The sequence below is a fragment of the Mustela erminea genome, chromosome 4 (assembly GCF_009829155.1).
Source record: "Mustela erminea isolate mMusErm1 chromosome 4, mMusErm1.Pri, whole genome shotgun sequence".
In the NCBI taxonomy this organism is placed as follows: domain Eukaryota; kingdom Metazoa; phylum Chordata; class Mammalia; order Carnivora; family Mustelidae; genus Mustela; species Mustela erminea.
The window spans coordinates 75528306-75550600 of NC_045617.1; the positions used below are offsets into that span (position 1 = coordinate 75528306).

Genomic DNA, 22295 nt, shown 5'->3' on the forward strand with positions numbered 1-22295 from the left:
TAAAAAACAAAAGAGTAGTATAATTCTCATTATTGTAAATAATGAAACAGGAAGAAAAAAGAAATGCAAAGGGAAATGACAGGAATAGAAACAGAAATGGGAAAAGGACGATCTGCTTGTAAAATGCTTTGAACGAGTTTTCAAGGAAGTGTCCAACCACTAATATGAAGGAAAATTAGCATTCGTAGATTGTTGGTTAGTTGACCAAGGGCTTTGAGGCCTGTGGGGGTGGAGGGTGACCATAATTTCGATTCACACTGAGAAACTCCAGTCTCTGAGCAGCTGCCTACAATTGGGAGGCAGAGGGGGACAAGCATGTGTCCTTGGGCTGTGCCATCCTGCCTTGGACAGCAAGCAATGAGGATGGGCTTGGGGAGGTCCACAGTGCACGGTGATAAAGGAGAAAGAAAGAGAGCTGACTGACGCACGGTGTTTTGCCTCTGGAATTTCACTGTCTCCTGGAGAGCTCAAGTTCATCAGGAAAGTGACTGAGGACGTTGTGTCCAACCTACAGGGACACAACCACAAGGGATGCCTGGAATTCAGTCAGACATGTCTGTAAAGATGGAGTGGCCTGAAGAATATGAAGGAATTCGGGGGTATATCAAAGGTCTCCACAGTTGTAAGAGCCAAAAAAATGCACAGTTCAATCAAGTGATGTGGAGGCTGCAGGTTTCCCAAGAGAAGTCATGGAGTTACAGACACGGCAATTACGACTCCAACAATTATTCACCACGGTCACCAGTGGGAGTCCTGGCAATATCTCAACACAAATCGCTGGCCTTCGTACACACACTCTCAAGAGCACTCAGAAAGCCACCCGTCTGCTGGAAAGGAGGCTCAGTCAACCCTAGTGTCTTTGTGCAGAGAGTATCAATCCCAGAGAATTACTACCACCACTGTTCCACTTAACCCTCATTTCACAGCCTCCCCTTCCCAAGCTATTCTTTTCCTTAGCACAAACCAACATCCAGCATGCTACATCTTTCATTAATTTCTGTAGTTTATTCTTTGCCTTTTCCCAGAAACGTGAACTACCTGAGAGCAGAAATTTTCTTTTTTTTGATGTTCATGTTTTCTTGGAGCCTAGAACAATGCCTTGTACACAGATAGTTTAAGTGATTACTGAATGAAGCAATGAATGGATTTAAAAACAATGAATAAAACCAAAATCAAAGAACTCTGTTTATGTAAATGGCATCTGAATATTTGGTATTTTATATCATGTTTGAAAGAATTTGGTCTACTGAGAGACTATTTGGCTTATAATTACAATTTTAATTGTTTGATTAGATAACTGATTTAATGTAACTTAAGTGGAAATTTGGCTAAGTTTATAAATGATTTTGGAAATTTAAGAGAATTCTAGATTTACTATATTTAGGTATTTGATTTTTAGATTTAGAAGGTTTAAGTACTCAGGAAGGCTAGTCAATTAGAAAACCTGTCTTTAAATATGAAGTTGAGCGGATCAGCTAAATGTGTACACCAGTTACAAAGTTCCTTTAAAAGTCTTCATTGGGGTGCCTGGGTGGCTCAGTGGGTTAAAGCCTCTGCCTTCAGCTCAGGTCATGATCCCAGGGTCCTGGGATCAAGCCCCGCATCGGGCTCTCTGCTCTACAGGGAGCCTGCTTCCCCCCTTCTCTCTGCCTACTTGTGATCTCTGTCTGTCAAATAAATAAGTAAAATCTTTAAAAAAATAAATAAAAGTCTTTATTAACATTTGCTAATTTTACCAATAGAGTAAGATTGGCAAGCTGTACTCAGAAGTACGTTTTCTGAATCTGACTTTAATGAATAAATTTTAAATTTTAAACTTTTAATTCTAAATTTAAATTACATTTTCAATTTTAAATTAAGTTTTTAATTTTTAAATTAAAAATAAACTTTCAAAAAAGTCTTTTCAACAGGACAGAGGGACAAAGCACCGTAGCTAGCTGCAGAAGGTGAAAGGCTGCATGTGCACAGAGAGAATTTCAGAAAACTCAAGCCCTTGTTCTGGTGTCCCCACTTATGAGAAACTAGTCTAGGTCAATCCCCTCATCTCTGGGAGTGCTTTCATCTACAACATGAGATTGCATGAAAGTCCCTGGAATCCTAAATGATGACCCTGTTCTAAAGGACATAATGCAGCAGGGGTTGAGAAAAGGGGGGATAGCCTGCACAGGGAAAACCAGGAGCTCATCAGTGGAGAGGGATGTGACAAGTCAAAATGAGGGGGAACAGCATTTGAGGCGGGTGAAACCACGTGAGCAAACACTCTTGCATGGGAAAATGGAAAGTGGAGAGTCAGTGGAAAATGTCCATGGGGAGCCAGCCAGCAAGTCAGGTCAAGAGAACATCACCACTCCACCAATGTGTTGAGGAATCTGTCTCACGGCTCAAAAAACTAATGTATTAGTAGCAACATTAACCGTATGTGCTAGGATGTCAGAAACAGTTTAATATCACATTCACAGTATTTACATAGGATCTAAACAAGTAATTAGTTATCAAAATTATTATATCCATTTGTATTAAGATTAGATTTTATGGGGCGCCTGGGTGGCTCAGTGGGTTAAAGCCTCTGCCTTCGGCTCAGTCATGATCCCAGGGTTCTGGGATCGAGCCTAGCCTCGGGCTCTCTGCTCAGCAGTGAGCCTGCTTCCTCCTCTCTCTCTCTCTCTCTGCCTGCCTCTCTGCCTACTTGTGATCTCTGTCTGTCAAATAAATAAATAAAATCTTTAAAAAAAAAAAAAAAGATTAGATTTTACAAGAAGGATATGTTGACATGTTTTTAATTTACTCAGGAACTTGTTGGCACCTTACTTAAAAGGGAGCTATGCTACTTTAATTAGCCTAAGATGAATGATGACTCAAATATTCATCTTACAGAATCCATCTTCAGCTCTATGAAACGGAAAGAATATCCACATAACCTGATATTTCTGCAGATTTTCTCTGCCCTAAATTCTCGACAAAACTAAAAATACCCTCCAGTGAAAGGTCAGTGAAATTTGGAGATGAATGGGCTCATATTCATCAATATTTCAAACCTTAGCAGGCTATCAGCGAGGTCTTGAGGGAAGTGGCAGATTCAGGGAAGGAAATAAGCATTTTTCAAGTTTCATTCAGTAACTACTTGCAGCCTGCAAAATGTTTTCAGGCAACACAAGAATACAGACGTATCTTCTCCTAAATCTTTATAATTATAAATTATATATGCATAAACAAATGTATAGATTTTAAGTTTATTTATAATTTTATAAATAAATAAATTTACTTTATAAATCTGCTAAGCAAAACACGCCACATGTACATTATAAAAGAAAATGTCACCAAATCATTGTAGCTTCTATTTCTTTTTTTTTTTTTAAGATTTTATTTATTTATTTGATAGAGATCACAAGTAGTCAGGCAGAGAGAGAGGAGGAAGCAGGCTCCCCACCGAGCAGAGAGCCCGATGTGGGGCTCGATCCTAGGACCCTGAGATCATGACCTGAGCCGAAGGCAGATGCTTTAACCCACTGAGCCACCCAGGTGCCCTGTAGCTTCTATTTCTATAAGAGACTCTCAATTGTCCAGTTAAAATAACTTGAACAGGTGTTGCTGACCCAAGATTTTCAACTGCTTTGAAAATCAGCTTCTCAGGCAAACCACTCCCCGTGGGATTGGGCTGAAGCTCTCCTCCTCTTCCACCTTCTTGGAATCCCTACACTAGCACAGCCAGGAAAACATGGGCACGCAAGCATACGGTTCATCTGCACATCTCATACGGAGAGTCTCAGTATTTGCTCTGTATTTATTCGAGGGGAGGTTGGGAGAAATGGAATACCGTTTTTTTTTGGTAAAATATACATCAGGTATCCAGTGACCTCTTTTTTTGTGCTGTCCCATAACAAAACTCTACTCCCACATTAAATGTGAATGAGCAATGCAGAATTTTCTAACGCTATCACAGGGGAAGCTAGGATGGCATTTATATGTTTCCTGGGCCAGCATCATTAGAAGAACCTCTTATTCTAAGTTTCCCCTCCTCAGTCCTCAGGCAACTCCTTCTCTCACATTCTTTATTTTTTTGTCCCTTCACGACTAAGTTCCGGTGTGCCCTTTCCACCCCACGTCCCTCTAGATCCCTCTGACCCTCTCCAGATCCCCGTCACTCCCATCTCCTTGAGAGGAGCAACTCAGTTCTATTCCCGCTTCTGCGTTTACAGTGACATAGCCCGACTCCTCAGTTTAATGATCATCTCCAGGATGTCAACATCAGGAATGACACTGAAAGACAGTGGAGCAGTACTGAGACCTCTTACTACCATCTCAGCTCTTCTTCAATTTGGGGAGCTTTTATGAGAAGTTATAATACAATTTTTAAAAAATGTTAATTTTTTATAAAAAGTTGAAATGTTCACCCCCCCGTTACACCCTGTCAGGGTCATACATGATGGTATTTACTCAACACCATTCATTCATCATGTCCCCATAAGTACTGACACAGTGCTATCCACGAAAGAGCCATTTTCTAGACACTGGTGATATGACCATAAAGACAACAGTCAAAGACCCTGACCAGAAGGACTTTAACGCTCACTGGGAGAAAAAGAAAATAATTATGCATAACATTAAATGCCACAGGGCTACAGAGAAAAATAAGGCAGAGTAAAGGAGATAGTAACAGGTCACATTTGTAAGTGTAATGTGTGTGTGTGTGTCTATGTATATACATATATATATTAAAACTTTACATTTGTGCCTTTTTAAAAAATTAATATTTAAAATGGCAGGAGCAGAAATCTACAGTTGTCATTAGAAGCTTTTCAGAATACAGAGAAATCTCCAACAGGCTGCTAAGCAACAGACAGCAGAATTTTCAGTCCTGCCATCCAGAACACACACCTCTCTCCATGGTTTTGCATTCCTTCAGCACGGCTGTGCGCTAACAGCTAGCCTCCAAGCTACGAGAGACCAGAAACGAGATCTGCTAACTGAAGAGATTAGCGCTGCGGCATGTTCCCCAAAGGTTTATTAAATTATTATGAGAGAAGTCATGGGAACATCAACAAAAAATTTAACCTGTTCATCCTCAGAATGTGTCCAAACAATAAATGTTGCTTTGTAGGTCTGCTATGCACATCGTTAAGCTTTCATCCGAGTAAATAAAGAAGGACCAAAAGAGCAACCATTTAAAATATTTACCCCCGGGGCACCTGGATGGCTCAGTAGGTTAAGCCTCTGCCTTTGACTCAGGTCATGATCTCGTGGTCCTGGGATCAAGCCCCACATCAAGCTCTCTGCTTAGCAGGGAGCCTGCTTCCCCACCTCTCTCTGCCCGCCTCTCTACCTACGTGTGATCTCTGTCTCTGTCAAATAAATAAAATCTTAAAAAAATAAATAAAAAATTAAAAAAAATTAAAAAAAAACATTTAACCACTTTCAGGGTGCTCTAGTAGGTACAACTTATGCTTCAGAAAACAACTTTGCACATGGGCCAGATGTCCAAAATTCTATCAACTTATATTTCTAACTTCAACCTACTCATCTTGCCTTAGCTCCAGCAAGCTATTTTTAACTTTGAGGTAGGTGGTGTACAAAACCCAAAGAATTTTTCGATAAAGGAATGCATTAAAGGTAGTAGCTTGACGTCTAACAGCTGTAACAAAAATAGGGCAGTAGGTTCACAGAGGAAGGACTTTGGTTCATTCACCTGCTTCCCTGTCCCCTCGCTCAGCACTCAGAGTGTGCGATGCATATTTCAGGAGGAATTAATAAATGAGTCTCACTTTGTTGTAACAGGACCCAAGTAGGGTCACAAGCACCTTGCATGCATTGTCTCAGTAGTCAAAAAATCCACAGGGCAGCTGCCACTTTCACCACTTTGTAGATGAACTAGTTAACGAAGATGACTAAGACCGGATTGAAATGGGATATGAATCCAAATTTTTGTGACTACATCCATGCTCCCCACCCCCAGGCTAGAGTCCCTTTATAGGACACAACCTTTCTTTTCCTTTCATCTAGTTTATTCCTCTTGGCTTCCACTCACAGGACCACAGTCTCTCCCCAACTGGAGGAAATAGTATATAGTAATCGAGTAAATGGGAAATACCAGCCTCTGGAGTAAAAATTTAGGACCTGCATTTGAAAATAAAAATACCTAACTGACTACAAACTTCCCATATTGAGACAGGAACAGCACCTTAATACATGGCTACGTACCTCATCAATCCACAAGGAGAGTCTTGCATCCAGTGCGCTAGAACAGTCTTATTAAAACAACATCATCAAGGGAGTACTGTTCCATCATGTCTGTCGTATTCTATTGGTTAGAAGCAAGTCACAGGTCCTGCCAGAAATCTAGGGGGAGGGATTATATAAGGGTGTGAACACCAGAAGTCCGAAATGCCTGGGGTCATCTGAGGGTTTGTCCACCACAAGCGCAAGTAGGGGGGCCCATGAGTTAACAACAGAACTGGAAACAAGGTGTGTGTATCAGAATCATCTGGATGGTATGCTAAAACACAGATGTCTTATGTCTTACCCCGAAGTGTCTAATTTAGCAGGTCTAGGGTGGGAATTTGCATTTCTAACAAGGCATTTCTTCCCAGGCAAGGCTGGTGGTGCTGGTCAAGGGATCACCCTTCAAGAACCTGTACCCTAGCCTGTCCAAGCCACTCGCAGTGCCGCCTCCCAAAGTGGCCAGCTGTCAGTCCCTCAGGATTAGGAATGTACATCCTTGTAGCACGGTCGCCCAAGGAAGGCACGTGCAAGCCTGGTAACACACACAAGGCTTTTTGGGCAGACAGTTCTGGAGTCCCAGGTATCCAGAGGGTGGTCTAGAAAAGGAGGCATAGGTTCTAGGTGGGCCTATAGACATTCTCAACAGGGCTCAGACAAAGGCTAAAGCAGGGCCCTCTAAATTAATGGCTCAGGACAGGGGTCAAGAATTGTGAAGGGTCAGATTTTACCCTACTTGCAAGCTAGCAAATTAGCCTGTCAGTTTCAAAGATCGTGGTGAAAGACACAGACGCCTGGATCAAGGGGAAAAAAAGAGACAAGTATTCACAGCAATAGCAACGGCCATAGTACATCATTGCATCAGTTCCCTGAGCCCTAATTCCAGAAAGGTGACGTGAGGAGGGTCAGGTGTTGCCTGTTTACACAGTGGGGTGTGTTTTAAGAACTTAACACTGAGATTTCGAGGCCCTGATTTCATAAGGTGGCTGCTAGCCCATCGGCCCTAGACCTGATCCAGAGGGAGACCTGATCTTTATTATCCCGGACAGTAAATCAATCTGCCCATAAGGGAGAGTTTCTACTTTCCAAGGCCGCCTGCTATGCAAAACATTCCTGAAAAGATTGTGCAGAGAAAATTAGCTGTTAAGGCCTTTGCTCAGAGGATCAGTTGTGCAGAAACTTGAGAAATCAATGGAGGTTGGTCTCCTGACCACAGGGGTCCAGTTGCCAGGCCTCAGGGTAACATTGACTGGCAAGAAGATGAGGACACAAGCCAGCAAGGTATTCAAGGAAGAGTTTTTGAGGCAGAAGGATCAGTAAATTGAAAGGCACTGAAGACCAAGTAAAGAGAATTAAGCAGGAGGGCATGGGGACACAGAGTCAGGCAAGTTACAGGGGAGAAAGTGGAATATAGATCACACAGCATTCTTCCTTTCGGCTGGTGTAAGGATTCTGCCCTTCATTGTGAGAAAAATGAGTTATTGCAGAGTTTTGAAAGGAGGAGTGGCACGGGACCAAATGTTTTGAGAAGATCACTTTGGTAACCATGTTGGAAATGGACTGAAGATAGGCAAGGGCCAAAACAGGGAGCCCAGCTAGGAAAGTCTTGCAGAAACCAGGTGAGATGATGGTAGCCTGGGCCAAGGCCCTATCTACAGAAGGGTGGGAAGTTGTTTGACTGGAGATGTATTTTGGAAGCAGCTCTGGCATGACAGACTAAAGATGGGTTATGATAGGGAAAACCCGCCCAAGGCAAAAACCTCTCAGGCTTTGGGCTTCTGCATTTGAAACGGGGTTGCCATTAACTGACAAAGGGGTAACTTTGGGAGAACTAGTGATATTTTGGAGGAAGGACATCAGAAGTTCAGTGTTAGTCATGTTAAGTCGAGATACTTACTAGACATTCATGCAGACATATCAAGTGGGTAGCATGAAGTTGAAGGGAATCTGAAATTCGGGAGCTCTTAGTGTTTGGATGGAATTTTAAAACCATGAGTCCTGAGCAACTCACAAGAGAGAGTGCAGACAGAAAGCAAAGAGGTTGAGACAGGGCTTGTGCTGGTAGGTCAACCAAGATGAGGCCTGAGAACTGATCACTGGATATTTATTTTAAGACTGAAAGCTAATTGGGGCACCTGGTGGCTCAGTCTGTTAAACAACGCTTGGTCTCAGCTCAGGTCACGATCTCAGGGTCCTGGGATTGAGTCCTGCCTCGGGCTCCAGTATTTTCCCCTCCATCTCCCCCTCTCCCTGCCCCGCTTCCTCCCCTGCTCACACTGGCACAGGCATGTATGCCTGCTCTCATTCTCTTTCTCTCTCTCAAATAAATAAATAAATCTTTAAAAAAAAAAAGATAAATCGTAAATAATTTTTTAAAAAAGAGGAAGAGCTCGTTCCCTTTTTCTTCAAATCAACTAGAACCCAAATTCAAAGCTATTATGGGACCTTTATGCTGTCGCTGTTGCTAAACCCCACATCAGCAAATCAAGACGGAATACCTAAGCTAACTGCAGTCTCAGCCTCGTCTAGCAAGGTAACCTCTAACGAGTAAGGCTTGAGTCAGAGCTTAGCGCTAGTGGGGTAATCTGACCAATGGACCTCTTCCGACCCCCACAGATGGGGAAGGTGACCTTGCCTGAAACAATCCACTCTTAGCTAGAAATTTCCTTTTTCTTTCCCAACCCCTTCTGTCTATAAAAGCCTTCCATTTTATAGAGCTCCTCAGAGCCCCTCTCTGCTTGCTAGCTGGGATCCTGCCCAATTCATGTATTGTTGAAAACACGTCAATGAGATCTCCAAATTTACTCAGCTGAATTTTGTTTTTATAATAGCCTCCCTTAGCAAAGGTCTTCAAAAGTTATATCTGTATCTGATTGTAAGATTTGGGATAATGATGTGGAGAAGAAAGGCAGAAAGAAAAATAATTAACTTTTCTTACAATGTATACCCCATTGACAAGTACTTGAGAGGGCAAAGTGACCTTCCTACCCGAACTCAAGTGCCTCAATGTTAATGCCTTGCTAGAGGCAAAAGCCAACCTGAGCTTGACATTAGTCTGACCTCCAAGATCCCGGAAGTCTTTTTTTTTTTTTTTTTAAGATTTTATTTATTTATTTGACAGAGATCACAAGTAGGCAGAGAGGCAGGCACAGAGAGAGAGAGAGAGGGAGGCAGGCTCCCTACTGAGCAGAGACCCCCTGATGTGGGGCTCGATTCCAGGACCCTGGGATCACGACCTGAGCAGAAGGCAGAGGCTTTAACCCACTGAGCCACCCAGGCGCCCCCCCCACCGGGAGTCTTCTTTAACGTCTGAAAATCCCTTTGGAAACTTCCTTTACCTCTATCCACCTCCCCTGCCCCACCCTCACCAAGATATAAGTTAGCAATCACCTTCCAAGCATATGGTCCACGACCTAAAGGGTCTCACGACCACAAGTTTACCAGAGAGTAATAAATGACCTTTAAAGGTCCTGGAAACCTTGCTTCCAAATCCCTTAGAGATCTACACTATCCCTAATCTCTCCCAACTTGAAAGTATATAACCAGTCACTCCTTACAACTCTAGTGCAGCATTTTTTGTCCACGGGTCATGTCCCCGTGCTTTAATAAAAACACCTTTTTTGCAACAAAGACGTCCCAAGAATTCTTTCTGAACCATTAGCTCCTAAACCCCAACATTTCACATCAACAGCAGGATATAAAAGGGTAGTGTTAGATACCACAGATCAACTATTTGCTCAGAACTCTTTAATGAAGAAAGGAGCTACCCCATAACATAACTGTTGAGGAGAACAAAGGCAAGAGAAATGTAGTGAAAATTAAATTTCCTTACAACTTGAGACGAGCTGAGTGTGACTGACATTCCTCACAGAACCCATAGCTGCCTTAATGTTGATGTTTCACTAGGGACTAAAAGCAGCCTTACCTTGAGGTAACAGACCTCCAGGATCCTAGAACACTTCTTTAACATGGAGAAATCCCTTTAGAGACATACGTGATCTCTACCCACCCCGCAAAACTTTAAATTATATGAGTCACTCCTCACAGTCACAGTGCAGCTGCTTCTGCCCACGTCCTGTCCCTGTGCTAGAATAAAAGCACCTTTTGAACCTAAAACGTCTCAAGAATTCTTTCTTGACCATTGTGCTCAAGGACCCTGCATCAATAACCAGAAGAATTTACTTGGAGGTGGGGGGAGGCAGGCAATACTGTGCTGCCAATACTTCGCAAAATCATCCCTGAATCTCTTTTCAGATGTGTTTTCCATCTGCTTACTGTTACCCAATCCACCTTGCTTTTTTTTCCCTATACAATACTTGCTTTTCAAACATATTAGATTGTTTATTGGTTAAATACAAGGCCTTCCTCTCTGGTGGGTGCCAATACAATTTCTGGCCAGAGGGGCCAGGCTCTTCTCCAAGGTGCCAAAGAGTATGTCGAGTGCCTCTGTGTGGCACTGCCAGAAAGTAACCACCCACCTTCTGGCTGCTGGGTACTCCCCCTAGCACGTTCTGCATGCAGATCTTTCAAACTAGCAAGATCACATTTCAAAAAATTTCTGAATGTGCGTTCTTATTTCCACACATTCTCGAAAGTGCTGCAGTGGAAAAAAATGCAAGGTCTAATCCTCACAATATGCTTCCTTCTTTCAACGCCCGTGTCCTGGAGAGCGTGCTCTGGGGATCTGAGGAGCAAACGCCACATAAATGAACCCTACCTGGTACATAGAAGGCCCATGACAAAGAGGTATTTTCCTTGCCCACAGTGCGTTTCTCGGCCTGGGGAAATTGTGAGGAACCGAGGATCTTTTGAAAGAAACTTTGCAGGAAACATAGATATGTTGAAACTTCCAGGAGGGGCCTTGGGGTGTCAAAAATGGAATTATCAGGGGCCAAACACTGCACTTTCTTCCCGGTCTGCCCTAACTCTTAAGTAAGGGAGCCATCTTTCCATGATGCCTTCAGGTACAAAGGAATCCATCTTGGAAGCCAAAATGGTGGGAAAATACAGACAATTTTCTTTGTAGCTCTCATGATTGCTACTTTCAGTATGGGTGTGGTGGGGGGTGGAAATCATAGGAAAAAAAATATCTGACAGCTCAAGACTCGGAAATCAAGAGATCTGAAGAGATCCTCTCCAACCACCCAAGCTTTTTCTTTTGAATGAATCCACTCTGCTTCTAAGATCCTTCACGAGGCGCTTGCTCGCGATTGACAAAAGAAAAGGCTAATTATAAGAAAAATGCGTTTTGCAATTTTCAAGGGTTTGGAGGATTCTATATTTTAGATACACATCAGGAAAATGTAATTCGTAGGGTACAAATAACCACAGGTAGATTTGGAGATGAGGCGTAACACACACATACATTTTCGGCGCGCGGTACATTATCTGGCCATAGCACAAATAGCTAAGTGCCAGATTGTTGTCTTTGGGGAAGGAAGCAATATGTTGGTGACGAAAGGGTATTCTTGAAGATTTGTGGTTGTATTTTGGGAATTTCATCTCCTCTGCATCAAAATGCAACACTTATAAACGACTCATGCTGTGAGAAACTATTTAAAATTTATCTTTCCTTGAGGACCCAAAGCTTTCTTGTAGACAACTCAAATTCATTTAAAAATGTTCTGCGGCCTTCCCTGGTGCATTAAGGATGATTCCTAATTTAATACATATATTTTAAATAAACCGCACTGCATTTCTTAAACTTCCAATGGGAGATAAAATGACGGGCTTGAACATCCACAGTTTGGGATCGCCCTCTCGGTGCTCCTCACTGCATCCTACCTCAGTGAACGGAAGAGACAACTTCCAGGTGTTGGGGACAATTCAAGACCTGCAGTTGCAGTGAACATGTGCACAGATGGAGAGCAAGCTGGGGGGGACAGCCGAGGCTGATACCTTCTTTTTTGGCCACTTTAGACCACAAAAATTTAACACAGAAATTGCTACAGTTCCTTAAGGACAAACCCACTGCCTATTCATTTTTTCCCACTAGGTACCTTGTTAAAGTAGGCATCATGCAAAACGGCTTGGGAGCCAGCTAAATAAATGAAACGTATTCACGTTAACAAGTAATAATAATATTGGGGACACCGTAAAGATCTTTCCCTTTTTGGTGTTCCTTGAGAAACTAGTCCTTTCAGCCAGCATCCTACTTTCGGGAAACAAACGTGCAGATCCTAATGGCTCTCAATTATTCTACAGTCCTGAGATTATGGATATGAAGGAACACCAAGTGGAGTTAACATCTCTGAAGCATTCCATATCTGAAGTGTCTTTGCCGTTAATAATAAAATTCTATACTGGTTCTAAGCATCACATGGCTTGTGACTTACAGAATTCATCTTGAAAGCAGAACTAAAACAGTAGGTTGTTCATACAGGAGCACCCTACCACCCCACCCCACGGAGTCCCCGGCCCCAGCTTGCCATATTATGGGGCTTATTCTTGCAGACCTCAGGAGTTCTGGCCATATTCTTTCACACCTAGACCCTGCTCATATGTAGGATAGACAGTGCAACTAAGTACTGCCCTTTTAAAAACCCCCTTGACCGTATGAATATAAAGCAAAATCTATGATTTGTAACTCTGCACATTGACTGCTTATGCATGCCAATTTAAGGAGATGGTACAGAACAGTAATTAAAATCCCAGTGTATGAAGTCACACTTCCGGATTTCATATCTGGGCTCCAACACGTCCAAGCTGTATGAGTTAGAGAACGTTGGGTAACTACTCTGTCATTCAGTGTCCTCATTTGTAAAACAGAAATAACATTACCTTCCTCAGGATTTCATTTTATTTATTAAACAACACAATTTTGTAGTGTATAACATGGTATCTGGCATTAAAACAAAAAACACCATTAAAATATTATTGTTATTGTCCCCCTCAGTGTGAGTTAGTTCTAATCAGCATTCTAGTATTCAAAAACTCCCCCTGGGATGGAGATGTGCGATCTCATCAGTTTTGTGCGCATACGCACGGGGATGGCTCTTCCCAGAGATCCTCCCTGGAAAGATGACTCGTGTCAAATTCATCTTCACCTTCTGCTGGCATATGCCATCCCGCACATGACCTCGGGGCTAGTGTAGGGGTGAAGTGGTGAATTCTTCCTTCCACACTTAATTTTTCTGATCTTAATTTCCGTGTCTACAAAATGAGTTAAAAATAATGGTATCTGGGTGCCTGGGTGGCTCAGTCAGTTAAGCATCTGCCTTTGGCTCAGATCAAGATCCCAGGGTCCTGGGATCGAGCCCCACATCAAGCTCCCGGCTCAGTGGGGAGTCTGCTTCTGGCTCTCCCTCTGCCCCTTTTCCCTGTCCCCCCCCAACTCTTGCCTCATGTGTGCACACACGTGAGTGTGCTCCCTGTCTCTCTCTCCCTCACCCTCTTGCACACTCTCTCTCTCTCTCAAATAAATAAATAAATAAAATGTTAAAAAAAAAAAAAAAAGGTAATGGTATCTATCCCATAGTATTACTGTAAGAATTCAATAAGATAATGCATGCAAAGTTCTTGGCCACTAAAAGCAACAGCCAACATTTATTTAGTATTTATCCTGCGCTAGGAACTGGTTTAAAGCATTTCGCATGTATTAACTCATTAAATCCTTGACACAATCCTACAACATGGGTACTATTATTATTCTCACTTTAAGTATGGGAACACCAAGGCCCAGAGGGATCAAGTGAGTGAGAAGAAAGACAGAATTAAAATTCAGGCAGTTTGCATGGATTCTGGAATCCTAACTATAACATCTGTTGCCTTTCAGTAGTAAGTGCTTGTTGGGTATTTGCTATTACTACAATAATCAATAAATACGTGTTGAAATATTTAGCAAATCGATATTTGCCAAGGCACTTATCTATTATCTACTGCATCTCACCAAGAATCAAATCTTGTCACAGGCCACAAAAATGGACTCTCCTGCTTATAAGTTTTTTGAAGCAACTTCTCAGATTCTACCTACCCAAAGTATTAAGAAAACAAGAAGTATATTAGGGCAAAAATTCAAAATAGGTTCCAATATACTCTAATATCTATCATTTTTATGATTAGATTTTATAAGAACTTTAATTAAAATAACAGTAGAAGTTTGCTGCAAATGACTGACTAATTATGGATGCAATACTCCCTATATTAACACTTTTGGAGGGAAAATAAAACTACAGGAGGTAGCTTTGAAGGCAGTAAGAATACTCTTAATAAAAAATTTTTAAAAATCATAAATTAAAATATGTAACACCTACCTCCCATAGTTTGAGGTTTATGATTATAGCCCCTGAAATATCCAAAACAAGTATTTTCCTCGAGTAATATGATCCCTACACTATAAGAGACTTAGCCTGTTGCTATTTGGCATGGAGAAGAGGGATTATTTTATTGTTTTCTAACAAAATAACGTACTTTGTTTACAAAGCAAGACTTAGTCTTCCATGCAATATTAAGGAAAAAGGATATAACTGTATTCAGTTTTCTATGGCTTCATTCCTTGCCTCATTTTCTGTTTTGATACTTGTTTATTTTCATTCACCTGTTTCTAATTTAGATTATCTTGCTGTGTTTTTTTATACATGTATAAACTGCTGTAAGTTCTTCCTGGAACATGATGGTATAAATAAATGTTCTGTGAACAAAGTATAACTGTAATGGACGTTATACATGATATTTTCACTTTAATGGAATTTGGAAACAGGTAAGATTTATCTGACATTTATAACTTAATGTCATTTACAGATCTCTGAGAATCCTCCTGAGTAGACTGTCTGAATATAAAAAATAATTACTGTAGTAGGCTGAATAATGACCCCCAATGTATCAGGTACCCATCCTTGGACCTGTAAATGTTTCTTTATATGGGAAAGGGGTCTTTGCAGATGTGATTATTTAAGGATCTTGGGAAATGGAGATTATCCTGGATTATTCAGATGAGCTCTAAATGAAATCGCAAGCATTCTTATAAAAGACAGAGAGAGATCTGACAGAGAATGCAATGTGACCTCCAAGGCGGTGATGTGGCCAACGAACGCCAGAGCCACCAGAAAGAAGCTGGAAGAGGCAAGGAATCAATTCTTAGAGCCTCTAGAGGAACAAAGCCCACCTGACAGTTCAGTTGTGGTCCAGTGATAGTGATTTTGGACTTCCAGGCTTCTGAACCGTGAGGATAAATTTCTGTTGTTTTAAGCCACTAAATTTGTAGTAATTTGCTACAGCAGTCATAGGAAACTAATAAAATTATTTTCTAAAATTATTTTTAGAGCAGGGGAAGGGCAAGGGGAGAGGGAGAGAGTCTTAAGCAGGCTCTGCACGGCCCTCCTCTGGCTCAGTCTCAGAACCCTGAGATCATGACCTGAGCCGAAATCAAGAGGCAGAGGCTAAAGTGACTGAGTCACCCAGGCACCCAAAATTAATACAATTATTAACCTAAATAGATGCAAGTGTTAAGTGAGAAAATTTTCCTTTTAACATTAAAGACACTAGGAAAGACAAAAACAAATTTATTTCCTAAAGTCATGAAATCTTAAAAGGTAGTTTAAAAAGATCAGGAATTTTTATTTCAAAGAATTGTCATATGTTTTACAAAAATGCTACATTCCTAACCAAAGCCTCTCTCTAATGTATCATTTTTATTAATGCAAAATTCTCTAGTACCAGGAAAGCAACTGAGAATGCTGGCTTCCTGTAGGCTTGTCATTCCACACTGTTCTCCAGCTCCTTCTCATCGGATCATTCTGTGCATAATCCCACCTCTACGTTTTCTGTTCTGTCGGCTTCCCAGAATATCTTATTCTGCTGAAAGTAATCTATTATTTTATAAAGTCAAGGTACATATTTGCAGAATTTCACTTATGGAAATTTTTTTTTTCACTTATGGAAAAATTTCTAAAAGATCTTGCTGCTGCATTTACCGAGCTATTCATACAAACCATGTTTAAGCACCTGCAGATCTCCTAGGAAGTACAAGGGAACATCCCAGCGGCACTGCCTACTTCATCTCACTCAATTTTGCTTGTTTCTAGATCAAGAGGCAACAAGATAAGCCAACCCCACTCGAGGTAATTCTAAAATAAACTGTGCCAATGATAGAAACTTACCCTTAGGAAACCAGATGAGTCTCTAAGAATCTAACAGGCAATTCATTTGACCAGAAACATGTGTCAAGGGGTAAGATTTTCCCATTCATCTAAACTATAAACATTTTATGAAATGTTTTCTTAAAGAACTTAATAGGTCTGCTGCTTAAATGACCCAAAAAAGTCTGAAAGTGAAGAACTCCAAGTACTGGGAAAATGAGGATTTAAGAGGCAAATTATCATCCATCTGGTTGTAAAAGTATAAAGTTAGAGTCATCTTCACACCCATCCTTACAGGCCCATTCCAAATTAGCTAATTTTTCATCCTAAGTAGTTCTTAAACGTTCATTTCTCTCCTCCCTGGCTGGCCATCACCCTAGTCCTGATCTCCAGAGGATAACTTCACTTGCCCTTTATCTTGGGCTCCTCACCCCTTCAGAGTCCACCCACTCATGAGAGGGAAGAAAGAGTGGCAAAGAGGGTAGGGGGGAGATAAATGGGGACTTCAGTTTTAGTTTTCCCTAAAAGTGGCAGGCCTTGAGTGGGAACAGGCAGTCACCGCACGGGCTCTGCAACTCACTGCCTACTTGATTTTAGAGGAATTCACATGCTCTGCTTCTCTCCTCTCCGGAGCACGGGAATGAGAACACGACCTTATGGGCCTGTTTGAAGCAGTGAGTCAACAAGTGGAAAAGGCACAAACAGAAGCAGGGACATGGTAAACAATCGTCACTATTTTGATTATCACCTACTAGGCCAGACTTTCAGGCTCTCATGGGCACTATGTGGCCCTCTTTTATAACATTAACACAGCTGTGATTTTACACTTTATTTATTAGTAACTATCAAATTAATGTCTTTTACTTCCTCTACTATAAATGTCATGAAGCAAAAATCAAGTCTGTGTTTGCTTCCCCTAGCACAGTACTTGGCAAAAGGAAAGCACTGGGATATTTGGCAAGTAAATCTTTCAAGTAAAGCAAACCAACGACACGCATGGCTCTGACCTGTAGTTTAGCTGTCTTAACAATTCAGATGAGTCTTTCTCCAATCTCAATGAATAACCAATTACTTGGGAACCTTTCAAATACACCCATGCCCAGGCCCCAATCATTCCATTTCGACTGCTCTGGGATCGGTATTTAACATTCTACAAATAAATAATTCTTATCTGCAAGGCAGGCTGGAAAGCTCCCGTGTTGTTCCCACCTGCTTCAGGTCAGGAGAGAAGGCCTCCAGACCAACCACTGCCTTTGAATTTGACCAACAACCCCTGCCCTTGGTTGAATTCTCCTTTCCTATGAGATAATGGGGAATAAAAAACACTGGAAGCAGCAGCTTTATGGGCAGGATGGAACACACCAGGATGGTTCGTACTGTTCAGGCAACTGTAATCCTGGCAGCAAACCTGCTGGGCGACTCCAGCCAGGCCCAAGCACCCACCAAATCCCTTTCATTCGGGAAAGGGTCTGGAACCTCTTCTTACCTTTATTTTGCCCTTTTTTTTTTTTTTTTTTGTTAAATTTCTATTTTAAAAGCCATCACAGTATTTCTTGCAGTGTGGAAGAAAGGTAGTGATGATTGTTTTAAAGGCTAAAGAGGGCTGAACTCCGCATCCCTCCCTCCTTGGTGTTGTTCCCAGTGTAGACTCCACGGTCATTGTCCTTCCTCACCAGACTCCAGCTAGACATCCGCCCACCTCTGCTCCTCTCTCCATGTACTCCCCTTTTCGCACAGTTTCATACGGATTCCCTACCCCTGGTCCCAGTATGACCCCAAGACCCGAGGCTGCCGTTGGTGACGCCGCCGCCGGGGCTCCTACAGCGGGCGACCCCAGGAGCGGGGATCGAGGCGGCCTGACTGCGGCCCGGGACCCTGCGCGCCCTGCCCAGCGGGGAGGCAGAGGTTGCTCCCCGACCTGGAAAACGGGGGCACACGCGTCCATCGCTTGGAGATCCCCGGGCGGGTAACGCTCTCCCGCCTCAGAAGGCAAGTCCGGGCTGGGCAAGCCCCTGGCGCAGCCGTGAGCCCCGGGTCTCCGCGCAGCCCCCACCCCAGCGCGCGCCGCCCAGCTCGAACTTGGGACGGGACGCCAGCCCACGGCTCAGGCCAAGAGGAGTCGCGCTCCCTTCCTGTTCCCCCAGGGGCAAGGGGAACGCCTCGCGGATTCCAGACCCTGCACAACAGGTCCTTCGGGCACTCGCGAGGTTGGGAAAGCGGGGGAGGGGGAGGAGGGGGCACTGGCTGGGAAAAGAAGTCGAGCACTCTGTGGGCGCATTTCCAGCGGAGAGACCTCTCCACTTAGCATCTCTGCTGGCCCCAGCCTCACAGCAAATCCCGAGTTTGGGGAGCAGTGATTTATCCCGCAGGCGCGGGCAGGAGCGGAGAGTGGCGGACGTGTGAGATGGCACCCATCCGCTCCGTCCGAGAGCAAAGTTACGTGGTGCCGGGAAACGCCTCTCTGAGCGCCAGGACGCGACCCTCAGGGCGATGGGCGACCACTCACCTTGTGCCTGCGCCTCCATGGTGGCCGTCTTCGGACTCCGCGCCGCGGGGCTCCCAGGCGCTTCCAGAGAAGCAGGCGGCGGTGCCCGGGCTCGGAACGCAGCTGGCCCCGCCGCACGCGCTCGCCCTCCCCTGCGCACTTGTCGCGAGCGCTGCGTGGAAGGGGTGGGGGACCGGGGGCCGCCTGCACTGCCGCTGTGGTTAGCGCCGCGGCGTCCAGTCCACCTGGCCGGGACCACGCGGGGAAGGAGCCCGCCGCCGGGCGCCACCTGCCGGCCGCTCCGCGCGCGGCACCGAGGGCGCCCACCTCTGGCCGCGGGCGCCTTTCTCAGGCCCTGCCAAGGCCTGACCCCGCTGTAGTGGGTCCTCGAGCCCAGGGGGCCAAGGGCAGATCCCCAGGGAGGGAGGAAGGAGGGTGCATTTGGATTTAGCACCAGAACCCTAGCTCCTGATGGAAATACGGAGTTTGGATCCTGTGACCCTCTGTACTCAATATTTTTGTTAAATGATCAATATAAAACCTTGTTTTATGTGGGTTTCTGTTTAAAGATAACGTATTTAGGTATTGCTGACTCATGTGACGCCTGGGTGGCTCAGTGGGTTAAGCTGCTGCCTTTGGCTCAGGTCATGATCTCAGGGTCCTGGGATCGAGTCCCCCATCGGGCTCTCTGCTCAGCAGGGAGCCTGCTTCCCTCTCTCTCTCTCTCTCTGCCTACCTCTCTGTCTACTTTTGATCTCTCTCTGTCAAATAAATAAATAAAATCTTTAAAAAAAAAAAAAAAAAAAGAACTGACACCTGAGTGAAACCCGGTGAGCTTACTGAACTGACCAACATTTCACGTGAGCCATTTTAAATAGCAAAATCAGCCCCCTCCCCTGAAGAGCACAAAAATGGTGTATCTGTAGTGTATGAAAAGGGCACTTGTTTACTGAAACAAGAGAGAGCTTCGCCTTGTTTGACCTCAGCTAGAAAGGTAGGCGTGCCTGCCAGCCCAAGTTTCCCCGGGGCTCTGCCTAAGTCCGGAATGACTTAATGAGGAAAATTCACAGATATGGAGTGCGTAAATAATAAGCGTCAACTGCGGGTATATTTTCTAATTTGGAACCCATAGGCCCTTCCTGTAGGGTGAAGCAGTCACATTTTCAGAGAAAGACTAGAAACTGACAGTTTCGTTGCAAGCCTGGCCTGGCAGTGTGACTAGAAAGCATGGCAGAGAAGAAAAATCAGTTCATGCTTCTCAGGTCTTTAGCCCTACGCATCTCTTTCTCCTCACATCTACACAGTCTCCATCTGTAAAAGGAGAGGTGGCATTTGTTTACATTTGCTCTTGAGTGGTTTGCCATTATTTTTTATCAGCCCCCCCCACCTTAAAATTGATGTTCAAGTCTGTCAGGGTCAGGTATGTGTCCTGTATCAAACCCAAATGCCCCCCCCCCATTTCTTGTCCAAAAGCCTTATACAAATTCATAGATCAAAAGATTTATTGGGGGGCACCTGGATGGCTCAAGTAGTTAAGCATCTGACTCTAGATTTCAGCCCAGGTCATGATCTCAGGGTTGAGAGACAGAGGCTCGAGTGGGCCCTGCGCTGAGCATGGAGCCTGCTTAAGATTCTCCCTCTCTCCTTCTGCCCCTCCCTGCCTTGCTCTCTGGCTCCCACTCTCACACTCTCTCTCTAAAACAAATAAAATAAAATAAAAAGTTATCAAATAAGCAACTAACCAGTAGGTTCTATTTCATCCATACTCAAGTTACTGTCAAAGTTCTGACTAATGCACATTAATAGAGTCTTACACTTTTGTTTGAAAAAGGTATATCCATGATTTTCATGGCACATGTAAAAAACATGTCCGTGTTTTTTGTTATGTTAAAATGCCCCTGCTTTGTAATTGTCGACATAAAAACTGCTCTGCAGAACACCAAGCACAGGGGTTTATGTGACTTCTGGTGATAGTGACCATGGGTGTACCAAGTAATGAATCAGCATCACTGATTAAATCACTTTCAGATTCTGTTCAGTTGTTCTGGTCCTCTCTACCCTGGAAATTAAGCACCAGGATAGGGTTGATTGTAAAAAGGAGCTGAAAATAGTTAATGACTTTCCAGCTTGGGTCATCTAACCTTTATCTACATTATGACTCATTTTTCTGATGTACAAAATTTTAAGCTACTACCCCCTTAATGTATTTTATCATTTTTATGATAATAAAATATTGATAGTCATTCAGAAATAGTAATTGAATTTATTCTCTGTGCCAGGGACTGTGCTAGAGGCAAAGGATATAGGTCAAGGACATGATCCTTCCTCCCCAGGGAGTTCATGGTCTGGTGAAAAGGAGAGATAAGCTGATACTTTATAAAGTAGTGCAGTGGGAGGGAAGCCAGCGTGCTTATAAGCAATGAGGAAGTTTCCCTAACTCAGACGCATGAGGAGATAAAGGAAGGTTTCTGCGAGGGATGTTTGCCTCAGCAGAGTCTTGAAGGAGGAAAGAATAAACAGGGTAGGCTGTGCTGGCCCTCAAATAATGGGTTAGCCAAGGGAGACTGTGGTGTTTCTTTCCATTTCCTTGTCACTTACGGTGGTGATTTTCCTTAACTTCTTAAAGCTTGGTAAAACAGCCATCCTGACCCTCTTGTGTGTTCATCTCCAGCAGCTTTTCCCCGGGGAACAAACCCAATGGATGGGCATTTGATTAAGTCAGTGAAATCCTGGTTTGCCCCTCCAGAACTGATCTTTCTGCTGATAGAGTGAGAATCTTAAATGTCCAAAGGGAAGCTGTATTCAACAGTCTTTGCTTGAACCAGTTCCGGATCACTCCTTACAGAAGCTGCTGAGGGGGCCTGTGGGCAGAGGAAGAGGAAGGGGAAGTGGGGAAGAAAGGTCAGATCAAGTGTGCCACTCTGGCGTAGGAGCCTTATTACTACACTGAAGGAGAACATGGGCTTTGGGTCTCCATCATTAGATCTGAAAATTACTAGCTGTGTAACCTGAAGATAGTTTCCCAGCCTCTCCATGCCTGGGCTTCTGCATTTTGTGACAGGATGCAATATGAGCTCTTAATTGATGTCTTCTTCTCCTCCAAGCCCCCTGGAGGCCTGTGTTTTCTGGAGCAGTGGTTCCCAGCCTTCTTATGTATCATCCCGCAGCCAGAGGCTTCTGAGCATTCCCAAAAGCCGGGCCTCACTCCCCAGATACTCTGATTTGATTTAGTTTTTGGAAAGCTCTCTAGATAATATGAATACGCTTCCAAGATTGAGAAGGACTGTTTTAGAAAATGTCCCCTGCAAAGATGAAAGGCACTAAATTCTTAGCTTTTAAATTAAAAAAGTTGCCACCCAGATTAACAGAAAATAATGAAAATGAAATGGGAACAGGCAGAGCAAGGACTTTTTTTTCTTTCTTTCTCCCCCCCAACCCCCCCCACTGCTCCCTGCCTCCAGGAGAACAGGGGAGGGGAGAGAAGTTTGATGGAGAGTTTAGACATGGGTCTGTCTATATGG

The 22295-nt window shown here is 43.5% G+C and overlaps 1 protein-coding gene across 10 annotated transcripts in view; it reads right to left on the reverse strand.

Moving 5' to 3' along the window:
• TPD52L1 (TPD52 like 1) overlaps window positions 1-19052 on the reverse strand; it is a 98556-nt gene extending 79504 nt beyond the window's left edge. For 9 of the 10 annotated variants that reach the window (XM_032339642.1, XM_032339641.1, XM_032339640.1 and 6 more), the window contains exon 1: window positions 18796-19052. In XM_032339642.1, coding sequence (XP_032195533.1) covers window positions 18796-18814 — 19 coding nt within the window. In that variant the 5' untranslated portion in view covers window positions 18815-19052. Of the gene's footprint in view, window positions 1-6195; window positions 6264-18795 lie in introns of those variants that run through there. The other variant, XM_032339643.1, reaches the window with a different exon arrangement.
• Between the last annotated feature and the right edge of the window lie 3243 nt (window positions 19053-22295).